Here is a 14,794-nt window from a genome sequence, read left to right on the forward strand (position 1 = left end):
AATTCCTTTCACTTGGTATCTTCTACACTTGACACAGCCAGAAATCACCTTTCTTATGGTTCTCCTACCATTGACGATCCAAAACCGCTCTCGCAAAGTAGAGAGCAGAACTTGTACTCCAGCATGAGACAATTCCAAATGTTTCTCCATAATCATCATGTGAACTAGCTTATGGTTTGCAGGTATCAGAATGGGAGTAAGGAATAATTCTTCATCCTTTCTTCTTATTAACCTCGTCTTGACCCGAAGTAACCCACTTTCATCTTCAAACACATTGAGAGATTTGAGGGACGACCGCTCCTTTTCTCCAAGCATCTCTTGCGTCACAATCTTCCATAGCCTCCTTTCAGCCATTTGCAACTCTTCCACTTCAAGTTCCTTTGAAGTGTGTCGTCCTCTCCTTCCGGCAGTGTTGTGGATGAATCGCAAAATCCAAGCTGTCATCCTGACAACTTTCGTGTACTTTGAAAAATAATGAAGATACCATTTTTCTTCTGGTTTCGCAGAAACTAAAACAGTAGAAAGTCCTTTCCTTTTCTCTTCGTTGACCTTTTCTTCATCAGGCATGACATCGTCATTAGGCCACTCAGAACTGGGGCATCTCAGCCACTGAGGACCCTCCCACCATTTCGACATCAGGAGTTTGGTAGCGGAGGATCCCCTGGAGGGTAGGTCAGCCGGATTATTCACTCCACGCACATGATTCCAACTATCAGGGCTCGACAATTGTTTAATTTCCTTCACCCGGTTGGCCACGAAAGTTCCCCAGACTTCCTTCCTCTTGATCCAGCAGAGCGCTGTTGTCGAATCCGTCCAATAATAAGTTGAAAGGTCTCCAATTCCTAAACTTGCCTTTACGGAGGAAGCAAGACGAGCTGCAATTGAACAAGCTAAGAGTTCCAACCGAGAAATAGTAGTTTTCTGCAGAGGTGCTACACGAGATTTCGCCTGTAAGAGTGTTACATTTGAATTTTGACCATCTTGTGATCGAAGGAATACAACTGCGGCATATGCTACGCCGCTCGCATCGCAAAATGTGTGAAGGCTCCAAGATTCCTGTGTTTCACAAGGTGCTATTTGTCTAGGAATTTTAATATCAGGCAATACGTTCAGTTCTTGAAGCCAATTTTCAAACTTTTTCCTCATTTCGTCCTCCATTTCTTCATCCCAGCTCATTTTCTTCCGCCAACTTTCCTGTAACAGCAACTTGGGTACTATAGAGACAGGGCAAGTAAAACCGATGGGGTCAAAGATGCTCTGGGCAGCAGCCAATACATTCCTTCTAGTGATCTTCTCACCAATCCTCGATACGTCAATTTGTTCACAAGAAAGAACAACTCTTGCTTTATTCCATCGAAGACCTAACACTGAAGTTACCTCAGAAGCGGATGAATCTCTTTCAGAAGAATTTAGCCATGTGTGCTCCCAGTTACGAAGATCGAACCGTGCTCTGCTCAGCAATGCAGTAGATTCTTCCATAAACATGCATAATTCCTCCTCATTGTCCACAGAAGTGATGCAATTATCGACATAAAAGGAGTTTCTCAACTTTTCAGCTGTCCCTCGGTAGTCTGTACTATGTTTCAAGTGTAGATCTAACACTGCTTCCAGCAGAAATGGGCTGCAATTCAGTCCAAATACTACTCGGCAGTGACGAAATGCCTTTAATTCTCTTCTCTCTATATCCTTCCACCATAAGAAGCGTAACCAATCACGGTCCGTTTCTTGGACAGATATCTGAAGAAAAGCCTTTCTAATATCCGAAATCACCCCTATCCTATTCTTCCGAAACATCAAAAGAAGTGTGGGGATTTGTAGTAGCAAATTAGGTCCTTTCTCGAGGCACTCATTCAATGAAGGCGTATCCTTTGACTTGCAGGAACCATCAAAAACTGGTCTCACCTTAGTGGTAGAGTTGTCTTTAAATATTCCTCGATGTGGTAAGTAGTAACATCGATCTTTGTTTTCTTCCTCTGGAACCTCTTCAATGATGTCCTCATTTACCCACTCCTGAAACACCTTTCCGTATTCCTCAAACTTTCCTTCCTTGATCAGCCTGTTCGAAACAGAGATCAATCTCTTTTCCGCTATCTCCTTGTTGTTCCGTAGATACTGACGGCTCTCCAGCCAAGGTAACGCAACTTCATATCGGCCATCGCCATTAATTCTTACTGTATTTTGAAAGTAGTTACGTGCGGCTTCTTCCATTTCTTCTCTCGATTTGTTTTCCACTGGATCAGATATGCCTATGGTATCCAAGTTCCATAAGTCAGCTATCGAGGCAGATTGAATGAACAGTGAGGTTGTATATGGAGCTAGAGTGTCCTTCTCCCCTTCCTTCAGTCTGCCTGTCACTGTCCAGCCAAGCGCAGTCCTAACGGCTACCAATCCTGATTCAAGCTTATGCATTTCATCCATCAAAATATTTCTAGCAACATCAGCACCTAGAAGAACTTCCACGTCAGTTGGATCACTTCCCACATCTGAGAGCCATATCTTTTTCTCTCTCATCTCCTTCATCCAGGGCCCAAACTTCAACTTTGGAATTTTACTACAAATTACCTTCTGATCGATTAACTGCAATGTTGTACTATATGAATCATCGCAGCTGCTCACCTCTACGTTGTACACATGGTGGTCTTCTTCACAGGTCTCAGCGCCTCCAAACAACTTATGAATCATCGTCTCTGTTTTCAAAGGTTTGTATCCCATTTCCTCAGCCGTCTTCTTCAGGATGTAGGATCTCTGGGATCCACTGTCTATCAATGCCCGGACCTTCTTCTGTTTCCCCTTATGTGTCAGCTTGATACACAATGTTTGAAGAAACACCTCCTTTGTGGCACTCTGAATGTTCATGGAGATATTGCTCTGGTTTTCCCCACCTTCCCGAGTTCTAGGTTCAAGTTTCTCTTCAGCCCCTTTCACATTTAGTTTATGGCACATAATAACAACATGATGGTTAGTGCACAAGGGGCATCGGATGTGTGCCTTGCAATTCTTAGCTCTGTGCCCTAACTTCAGACATGCAAAACAACAGTTTTCTTTGGCTAGCTTGTTACGCTTTTCTTCCAAGCTCATTTGTTGAGCAAGATGACATTCCTTACTCTCATGTGGTTTACTGCAAAACACACACTTTCGCTTCTTGCCATCGAATTTCGCAGAGAACAATGAACTCGCAGTTGGTAGCGATGTATCTTCAGAAATTTTCCCTCTTGCCTTCTCTTGTTTTTTCCTATCGGCTAAACCGAAACCTGCCTGCGCAAAGGTAATCCTTTCTTCTCCCTCCACTTCACGTTTAAGGAAATTAAGAAGAGTCTCCAGTTTATCTTTATGTGGACTGATAAAATCTTCATTCCCTGACGATTGATTTCTGAGCCATACCCTTAAAACATCTTCAGGTAAGCACGATTCTACCAGGGGGAACAACATTGACCCATATTTATCTCTGGTTACACCTATGGATTCTAATGCTCTTAACTTGCTCTCTAGTGTATCATACAAAGCGGCTATCCCTGATTTATCTTTCTTATGGGACACATTCTGGATAACTAACCCAATAAGCTCCCTAACGTAATACTCAGTCAAAAGATCTTCACGTCCAAAGCGTTCCTTCATACACTCTATAACCTTTGGATAGTTTTCGGCAGTGGCAGGGAAGCTATTTACCAGTTCTCTGGCTCGACTGTCAGGTTTGGTGCACTGAATCAGATACTGAAATTTATCTTCAGATTCTATATCACAATCATCATGGATTCTTTTAAACATGCTCCAGAATCCGAGCCAATCCTTTATTTCCCCCCCAAACTTGGCTAGTTCCAACTTAGGTAGTTTTAAATTCCTTTTAGCTGTAGATGAAATATCCGATCTGTGATCTTTAACTATGCCTACATTTTCAGTACATAAATTCGTCATCTTTAACTTAACTTCGTCCAAATTGTCTCTATATGTTTCAATTGCCTCGTACTCACGGTTATAAACATCGTCCTCTTGTTCCAATGTTAGTTCTAATATTTTTTCATCTAGTGGGGAAAGGTCAGCACTTAACCTCTCCAGTTTCATCAGCATCTTCTGTGCCGATTCCAGCTCAACTACTTCACTAGTTAAACTTCGCATTAGTTCGTTATACACCTTTGTAAACGACTCCCGAATTGGTTAACGTTGTTTCACTAATCATTCCATGGTCGTGTGCCGGTATTTTTCACTGACAAAAGAAATCTTACGTACCGTATTCTATCGCAACTTTTCTTACTGTACGCGTTATGATCACGGCGGGGTCACCATATTGTTTCGTTAAGGGACTAATTCACTGAACTAGTATTAACCACAAAGATAGAACATACTATTTATTGCACACGACGCAAAACATGATACATACACATGGCTACCGCCTTTATACATCCCGCTTTTGTCTTCAATGTCCCATCAGGCCTCAGACACCACCGAGTCCAAGTAAACATTGATATAAAGAATGGCTAAGGAGCGCGAGTGTAGTTTCTGTGGGTGTGGCGAGGCATTGAGGGGTATGAGGGAGGAGTTGGAAAGTTTGAGGGAGATAATTAGGATTCTCACAGAAGACAGGAGGGAAGATAGGACTCCCTCAAACAACGTACAGGTTACAGCAGGTGTACAAGAGGGAGGGGAAGGAAAGGGGAGGAGTTGTAGAAGACAGGTGGTCTAATGTTCTAAGGGGAAGGAGATTGCAGGCTAAGAGCTCTATTCAGGATCAGAATTCAGGACAGGTGTCTGTGCAAAATCGGTACGAGTCACTACAGGTAGAACAACAGAGGGAAGATGAGGGACAGGGAACTGTTGCTGAGATGTGTGGGAGTAGGAGGAAGGGAAAAGGTAGGAAAGGAAAATGTAGAGTAGATGATAGGAAAAGACAGGTGGAACAGGGTCATGGGAAGGAGAAAAGGGAGGAGGAAATAGCTTCTGCAGTTATCAGGAAAGATAGGGCTGATCAGGAGGGGAGGGGATCAAACGAGGTGGGTAGGGTTGAGGCTCTGGTCATGGGAGATTCCATCGTTAGACACGTGGAGAAAGTGTGTGGAGGAAATGGTACCAGGATAGAGTGTTATCCAGGAAATAGGTTGAGGCAGATGTTGAGGAAAGTAGAAGAGAGGGAGGAGGGGAAGGAGAAGGTGGTAGTGTTTCACGTTGGTACCAACAACGTAAGGCAAGCTGATATAAGTACCAACATAGTTGGAGATGTGTGGGATCTGGTAAATGCAGCACGGGTGAAGTTTAAGAAAGCGGAGATTGTTATTAGTGGAATACTGTGTAGAAGGGATACTGACTGGAGGGTGATTGGGGATTTAAATGAGACTATGGAGTGGGTATGTGGGAAACTGGGAGTGAAATTTCTAGATCCAAATGGGTGGGTAGGAGATAGGGATCTGCGCTCAGATGGCCTTCATTTAAACCGCAGTGGTACGTATAAGCTAGGAAATTTGTTTGGAAGGGTAATAGGGAGGTACATTCAGGGAAACGGGATGGCCTAGGGAGCGGTGATAAGGGAACAGGGAACTGGAAATCAAGTAGGGATGACATAAAATGGTTAGTGTTGAACTGTAGAAGTATTGTAAGGAAAGGAATAGAATGAGAAATGATATAATGGATGCAGAAATTTTCCCACGGCACTGGAGTATGTATCGTAGAGACAGGATAGGAAGGGTGGGAGGCGGAGTGTTCATTCTGGTGAAAGAAGAATTTGTAAGCTACGAAAAAGTTAAAGATGAGACACATGAAATTCTAGGTGTAAGGCTCATTTCTAAAGATAATAGGCAACTTGATATATTTGGAGTGTACAGATCGGGAAAGGGTAGCACTGACGCGGATTCAGAATTATTTGATAGGATAGTCAGCTATGTGGGAAACGACATGGAAAGAAATGTGATTGTAGCGGGAGATCTGAATTTGCCAGATGTCAATTGGGAAGGAAATGCGAACGACAGAAAGCATGACCAACAAATGGCAAATAAGTTAATATGGGAAGGACAGCTGATTCAGAAAGTGATGGAACCAACCAGAGGGAAAAATATCCTGGATGTCGTGCTGATAAAACCAGATGAGCTCTATAGGGAAACTGAAGTAATAGATGGTATTAGTGATCATGAAGCTGTTTTTGTGGTAGTTAAAAATAAATGTGATAGAAAGGAAGGTCTTAAAAGTAGGACTGTTAGGCAGTACCACATGGCTGATAAAGCAGGCATGAGGCAGTTTCTAAAAAGTAGCTATGATCGGTGGAAAACGGTAAATATAAACGTAAACAGACTCTGGGATGGGTTTAAAGAAATTGTTGAGGAATGCGAAAACAGGTTTGTACCATTAAGGGTTGTAAGGATTCGTAAAGACCCACCTTATTATAATAGAGAAATAAAGAGACTAAAAAGGAGGTGAAGACTGGAAAGAAATAGAGTTAGAAATGGCTGTGGAAGTAAGGAGAAATTGAAGGAACTTACTAGAAAATTGAATCAAGCAAAGAAGGCAGCTAAGGATAATATGATGGCAAGCATAATTGGCAGTCATACGAATTTTAGTGAAAAATGGAAGGTATGTATAGGTATTTTAAGGCAGAAACAGGTTCCAAGAAGGACATTCCAGGAATAATTAATGAACAAGGGGAGTGTGTATGTGAGGATCTTCAAAAGGCAGAAGTATTCAGTCAGCAGTATGTAAAGATTGTTGGTTACAAGGAAAATGTCGAGATAGAGGAGGAGACTAAGGCCAAAGAAGAAATAAAATTTACATATGATAACAATGACATTTACAATAAGATACAAAAGTTAAAAACTAGAAAAGCGACTGGAATTGATCAGATTTCTGGGGATATACTAAAGACAATGGGTTGGGATATAGTACCATATCTGAAGTACTTATTTGATTATTGTTTGGTCGAAGGAGCTATACCAGATGAATGGAGAGTTGCTATAGTTGCCCCTGTGTATAAAGGAAAGGGTGATAGACATAAAGCTGAAAATTACAGGCCAGTAAGTTTGACATGCATTGTATGTAAGCTTTGGGAAGGCATTCTTTCTGATTATATTAGACATGTTTCTGAAATTAATAACTGGTTCGATAGAAGGCAATTCGGTTTTAGGAAAGGTTATTCCACTGAAGCTCAACTTGTAAGATTCCAGCAAGATATAGCAGATATCTTGGATTCAGGAGGTCAAATGGACTGTATCGCGATTGACCTGTCTAAAGCATTTGATAGGGTGGATCATGGGAGACTACTGGCAAAAATGAGTGCAATTGGACTAGACAAAAGAGTGACTGAATGGGTTGCTATATTTCTAGAAAATAGATCTCATAGAATTAGAGTAGGTGAAGCTTTATCTGACCCTGTAATAATTAAGAGGGGAATTCCTCAAGGCAGTATTATCGGACCTTTATGTTTTCTTATATATATAAATGATATGAGTAAAGGAGTGGAATCGGAGGTAAGGCTTTTTGCGGATGATGTTATTCTCTATAGAGTGATAAATAAGTTACAACATTGTGAGCAACTGCAACGTGACCTCGAAAATGTTGTGAAATGGACAGCAGGCAATGGTATGTTGATAAACGGGGTTAAAAGTCAGGTTGTGAGTTTTACATGTAGGAAAAGTCCTCTCAGTTTTAGTTACTGCGTTGATGGGGTGAAAGTTCCTTTTGGGGATCATTGTAAGTATCTAGGTGTTAATATAAGGAAAGATCTTCATTGGGGTAATCACATAAATGGGATTGTAAATAAAGGGTACAGATCTCTGCACATGGTTATGATGGTGTTTTGGGGGTTGTAGTAAGGATGTAAAGGAGAGGGCATGTAAGTCTCTGGTAAGACCCCAACTAGAGTATGGTTCCAGTGTATGGGACCCTCACCAGGATTACCTGATTCAAGAACTGGAAAAAATCCAAAGAAAAGCAGCTCGATTTGTTCTGGGCGATTTCCGACATAAGAGTAGCGTTACAAAAATGTTGCAATGTTTGAGTTGGGAAGAACTGAGAGAAAGAAGAAGAGCTGCTCGACTAAGTGGTATGTTCCGGGCTGTCAGCGGAGAGATGGCGTGGAATGACATTAGTAGACGAATAAGTTTGAATGGCGTTTATAAAAGTAGGAAAGATCACAATATGAAGATAAAGTTGGAATTCAAGAGGACAAACTGGGGCAAATATTCATTTATAAGAAGGGGAGTTAGGGATTGGAATAACTTACCAAGAGGGATGTTCAATAAATTTCCAATTTCTTTGAAATCATTTAGGAAAAGGCTAGGAAAACAACAAATAGGGAATCTGCCACCTGGGCGACTGCCCTAAATGCAGATCAGTATTGATTGATTGATTGATTGATTGATTGATTGATTGATTGATTGATTGATTGATTGATTGATTGATTGATTGATTGATTGATTGATCCTGCCAGTGTCCACTATTTTTGAGGCCAAGAACAAATAAACATAACCAAATTTTCGTAACGAAGCAATAACACAGATAAATGAACTGCAGGAGATAGCCGAGAAAATAGGTTGAAGTATTTCCTTCACAAAAACAGAAATGATGAACACGGACAGGAATTATGTGAACAGAACAAATGAAGACGAAATATGGCGAAGTGAAGGTCACAAAGCAGTTTAAATACCTGGGAGAGATTATCAGTAGCAACGGGATGGATACAGAGGCCATGGAAAATAGGAGACTTAAGGTGGAAAGGCCACCAAAGCCATTTACAACAAAAAGAATCTTTCCATTAATGCCAAACTAAGACAATATGATGCTGTGGTAAAACAAGTGATTACCGAGCTTGATAGCCGCAGTCGCTTAAGTGCGGCCAGTATCCAGTATTCGGAAGATTGTAGGTTCGAACCCCACTGTCGGCAGCCCTGAAGATGGTTTTCCGTGGTTTCCCATTTTCACACCAGGCAAATGCTGGGGCTGTACCTTAATTAAGGCCACGGTCGCTTCCTTCCCACTCCTAGCCCCTTCCTGTCCCATCGTCGCCATAAGACCTATCTGTGTCAGTGCGACGTAAAGCAACTAGCAAAAAAAGAAACAGTGATTGTGTATGGGGTGAAAACAGCAACACTGACGAACCTGGAAAAACTACTAAAGATTGAAAGGAGAATATTAAGGAGAATTTACGGCCCAAGGGTGGTAGAGGGAAACTACAGAATACGATCATATAAGGAGATATACAAAAGAACAGAAGACCTGGAAACAACAATAACGAAAATGCGATTCTATGGACACATGGTCAGAATGGATCCAGCAAGGTTAAGTAAACAAATTTTTAATAAAATGTACTACTTGAAGAGCCAGGGGTGATATGCCAAGCAGATGAAGGAAGAACTCAAGAGGTTAGGAACTGCAGATGAAGAATATCGTGATAGAGACCAAGTCAGGAAAAGACTTTCTAATATAAAAGTTTTTGTGGAAGAAAAGAAAAAGCGCAGAGGGGGAAGATGGACTGAAGAAAGAAGAGTGCAACATTCTGAAAGAATGAAGGCACTGTGGAGAAAGGGAAGGAAGAAGGGATTTTTAAGAAGGAAGTGAAGTGGCATTGGCGTGGTCCTACGTTTGGCCTGTTCGCAAAAAAAAAAAAAAAAAAAAAAAAAAAAAAAAAAAAAAAAAAAAAAAAAAAAAAAAAAAAACAGCTCCAGCGGAATTGACAATGTAAGGGTCCTGAAAATTCAACCAGGGCTATCGGACCAAAGGCAAGCAATCTATCCATTTAGCCACAAAGCCGGACTTTAATTTGCTAAACCTTAGGCTACTTTCTCCACTGATCATGTATTGAGTATTGTCAGTGGCAGAGGCCAGGGCAATACGTAGCTTGTGAATCAGTCCTGACAACACAGCAGTCTTTTCCGTTGGCTATTGGCTGCAGCTCAAAATGCTGGAGGCTTTACGTCCACTAAACCAGTTATCGAAAAGGGGTAACCTAAGTCTAGTGGTAGCTCACGTCTTGATCTTAGCATACTCCACTGGTAGTTTATAATTTTGGATTACTGCACACTTCACTGAATCCGGTTTTGTTTCAAGTGGGCTGTATGTCTTTAGCTTAGGACGATTGCAGTTGCTTTGTATGATGTATTAGGGACGTAGCGATACGTTGTACCGTTTTACTCCACTAATTGTGTCATTTCTCCTAGATATTTTTTCATTAAGGGATTGTGATTTCTAACATTTTACATTGTGCATCGGTCTCTAAAATATTGTTGGAGAGTTAAAATCTCAACCAGTTACTTCTGCCGATCTTCTAGATCTCAGTAATGGACTTCATATAAACCTTTCTTACTCAGGTTTCAGGCAAAACTGTTTCCGAAATCCACTTACTGTATATTGTACTAGTGTTATTTTTGTATGATTAAGCGTTAACAAATGTATACCCAAATACCCATCTTCTTTTTAAAAATTCCGTACCTTTTACAGTACGGTTGCGGGCAAGTCTTTCCGTCTTGTGTTGTAACTATAATATGTGGGCTATATCCGAGTTTCACTGCATCGTATATCTAAATTTAATTGTACGGATAATTTTTTAAGTGAAGATTTGAGGCTGATACATTTACAAAGAAATAACAAGATTTAGTATATCATTTTAATTATTCTTTTAGCGTGTTATTTGATTCACGTGTGTGTGCGAATAAAGAGGGATTTTCAGAATGTTTCTTTGTTTCTTGCTTAGTAGGCTACAAATCATGTTAGTAATACAGTTCCAGGTTTGAAATGTTGACAGCTGTGCCGTTTAGCTTATCAGTAAGATTATCCATATTCCTGAAGAATTCCTTCATATATCAGTGTTATTTTGGAGATTCATTGTTATCATATCAACATCCCACAGTGGGTATTATTCAGTTGATAGACAGTATTCACACCTGACGTTTTGTATGTGTGTGATATCATAAAGATATTCGTAAGATATTATCTGAGAATTACCAGCTCACAAAATAACTTCTTTAGTACAAAATTCTGGCTCTGAAAACCGTAAAATATAGTTATTTGTATGTAAAACCAGCATTTATTGACAAAGTAAACAGTGATGATCAGCACAAGTAAGCCTTGCGTGCATTAGTACTGTATTGTCCCCGACATTGAAAGTCAAATCTTACCTCGTATTACACGTGGGACAAAATGTATTCATTTTCAGTGCTGTGGAACAACCAATCTGCCCTATTACTTTTACAGAAAAACATAAAAAATGAGTGATATTTTCCTAAGTTGCCAGCTGAATGAACAATCCAATTGCCTGTACTCACTCCCAGAATTCAGCACAGGCTGGATTCATTAGCATCTGTGGAACAAATTCCCTAACATTTAGGCCAATTACAATTAAATTAATGATATATTGTGGTTCCACTTATTCAATACAAGAAAACTTATTAACGCAAGGTTACATTATAAGTTAATCAAAATTGGTACTGGTTTTGACCTCTTGGCAGGGTCATCTTCAGCCTGTCATTCAAAAGGTGCAAGGCAAAAATTCACTGGCAAATAACAAGAAAACAGAAAACATAAACTTTTTTCACATAACGAAAGTTCCATATTGTGTAAGAAAGATGCACTGAGTATTCAAAAGTCTTTTAAAGTTTTCAAAAGGTGCAAGGTTAAAGATTCACTAGGGAAACATAAATTTTTTCACATGACAAAAGTTCAATATCACATATCAAATATCTGCAACATTATTACATTGCATATCTTATATGATATAGACTTTTGTGAATATCACATATCTTGTGCTATATTGAACTTTCATCGTGTGAAAAAGTTTGTTTTCTACGTCTTTCATTTGCTAGTGAAATTTTTACTTTGCACCTTTTTCAAATTTAAAAGACTTTTGAATACTCAGTGCATCTTTCTTATACAATATTGAACTTCTGTCATGTGAAAAATGTTTGTTTTCTACACTCTCTTGTTATTTGCCAGTGAAATTTTACCTTGCACCTTTTGAGCGACAGGCTGAAGATGACCCTGACTAAAGTTTGAAACCGGTCCCAATTGTGATTAACTTATAATGTAACCTTGCATTAATAAGTTTTCTGGTATTGAATAGGTGGAACCACAATATATTATTAATTTAATTGTAATCTCATTTCAATATGGACCAAATTAAATTCTTATCATTCACTGAAATTCTTATCTTTCAATTTAGACAAATGGTTTGTCACAAAACTCACTTCATCACACTCTCTGCTAGGTTCTGTCATTAGTTAGGATATGTGCAGACCAATAAAGAAAATGTCCTTCAGTAACTGATGGCAACATTTTCCCTGCAAGTGAGCAAGGTGCTAACAATGAGAGGATTGTCCTTTGTGCCCCCTGCAGTGTGCTCTTGCATTCCTAGCTGGTACTGAAATTCTCCATTGGCTTTTCTTAAGAACAGAAATTTTCTCACTTCTATCATAGGTTTTGATGTGTAGAGTTATTGAAAGTTCTTGAAGGTGAGATGGATAGAGCAGACCACAACTAAATGGATAGTGAATCAAATTGATGAGGAGAGAATGATTGGGGGGATTTTGATCCCAGCAAAGAAACGATTGATATAACACATCTGAAGGCATTGGGAATTGTTCATTTGTTTAGGAGTGAAGTGCAGAGGATAATAATGGTGTGAAGAAGCAAAATATAACACACAATTCAAGTACATATAGGATGTTGGCACAGGAGAGTGTTCAGGTTGATAAGCTATTGGCCCAGTCACTGGAATTTCATAAAGTTTGCTGCTATTTAATCCTGATCAGTCCACATGGGATTTTAGGATGGAAAGTTATGTGTCTGTAGTATTAAGTTATTTCTTTGTAAATCTGTACATCCTATGTCTATGAATATGATATTTGCAGTCATGTAACACTGTAATACCTATGGCCATCATCACAATATTGACAGTGTTGTCAAATTGGAGGTCTTATGGTTGTGCTCATGATATTGACAGTTGTGTGAAACTGTATATCCTTTAGCTATGATCATGATTTCAATAGCCATGTAAGACTACAAGCTTCTTGTAAGAGAGGACCATGAGTCATAACTTCACCACTACTACAGACAAATAAATATATAAAAATTAATTGGACTATGATCTACACATCAATAATTATCGTGATAATATATTTCTGGCTCTTGTTTGCCTGCAGGTTCATTTGAAGCAATTTACAACCTCATAACCTTTGAACTACTTCATTTGCAGTGTGAAATGGACCAAGAAATAAAGATCAAAGAGGAACCAGTCTGGCTTGAAGGAACTGAAAAATCTTCACTTGTAAGTCTCAATCCATATAACTTAATAGTGATTAGAATTTAACCCTTATTATTTGAATAAGGTTGACACAAAATTTTGTCAGTATAGCAGATCTGAAAGCAAGCACCCTGATGATGGCTGAGCTTCAGTGAAGGTTCTGGCAAAGAAGTGAAGAGATTTTTATGATCTTTCTTTGCTCTGTCTGTTGCTATACTCAGCATATTCCATTGTAATCTTCAGATTGTTCGTCTTGTAGTTCAGTGGCTCTTAAACTTGAAGGAAAATTGTCAGTTAGGGTACATCAGAGGGCAAAGCAATGTCATGCTAATTTTATATTGGCAAGTGAAATCGAGGCTCAGTCCTGTGGTGTTTGAAGATGCTCAAATATCTTAGCACGTATGGCTAATCATGCTGGTACATAAGTAAATTTATGCTTGATGTCATTCTGGCACTTTAGTGTCTTTGAAAACCTTAAAAATTGTTAAAGTGATGTTCAGTAACCAACTGTGGCTTGACGGTAATAATCTATTCAAACACTGTGAAGTACTGCTTCAAAGATGTTATACTGCTAAAGGCTAGATTCTGAAATAAACACAGTGTTCGCAGAATAAATATGTGCTGAAAGAATTCCAAGGTCCGAGCACTATAGAACAGAGTGACATCTAAATGTATCCTACATATGAGCACATTCCTGCTCAACACCTGTAGCATTGCCAATTCTTATAATATTACTGTTTTGAACTCTAACCTGATGTACAAGCAAATTCCCATACCTGATTCTTATAAAGTTAGTGTCAAACTTGTGTGAATCAAAGTTATGTTAAGGAAATTTTGTGCCAGTGTTGGAGCTGAAATATTTCTTTGTGAACATATCAAGTTATTCTAAAGGGTTCATTAGATTTTAAAACGTATAGCTTATTATGTCTTTCACACAAAATAAAACATGTTGCATAATAAGAGAGGTACAGTTGTTCTATACATCTTCTTTTCATCACATGGCACACCTATAGGTCTAGTTAGGTTAGTACACATTGTAGCATTTTGCTCTTGTTGACCATCAGAGCAGCAGTAATGCAATCCTGTGCGTCATTTATTGTTGCTGAAAATGGTGGGTATTTACTGACTTTGGAACATAGATTTCTTTCATTTTCCCACATATTCTCTTCTTGATTTGACTGTTCTCAGACTGGCTCACTGATGGCTGATTCTTTTACATACTGTATTTTTTCAAATAATTGATGCTCTTGCATAATTTATGCACCCCAGTATTTTTGGATCCAAATTGGAGAGAAAGAAATGTTCCTGTATTTGACGCACCCACTTTTTCAAACATCCATCACGCAGCTCCGGATACGTTTCAAGATAAAGTTGTCTACTACTTGAGTAGCAACCTTCCTATTATAAAACTGGGCATTCCAAATACTGGGCAACATGCTGTTATTAGCCGGTAGGAAATACCACTGCACTAGTTCATTGAGTGAATCAGCACAGAAGTAGCTAGTGACACTCTATTCCAGTCTGGTACAAACATATTTTATGTGTGTTTCGGGTGCAAAAAACAGAAAATTGCACTTCAAGCGACCA

General features: G+C 39.3%; 1 protein-coding gene across 1 annotated transcript in view; it reads left to right on the forward strand.

The window, feature by feature from the left end:
- Positions 1–13,165: 13,165 nt before the first annotated feature.
- Positions 13,166–14,794, forward strand: part of LOC137501029 (uncharacterized) — a 40,361-nt gene continuing 38,732 nt past the window's right edge. Inside the window, exon 1 of the mRNA XM_068227886.1 lies at positions 13,166–13,231. Coding sequence (XP_068083987.1) covers positions 13,166–13,231 — 66 coding nt within the window. The remainder of the gene's footprint in view (positions 13,232–14,794) is intronic.

The sequence above is a fragment of the Anabrus simplex genome, chromosome 5 (assembly GCF_040414725.1).
Source record: "Anabrus simplex isolate iqAnaSimp1 chromosome 5, ASM4041472v1, whole genome shotgun sequence".
Lineage (NCBI taxonomy): Eukaryota > Metazoa > Arthropoda > Insecta > Orthoptera > Tettigoniidae > Anabrus > Anabrus simplex.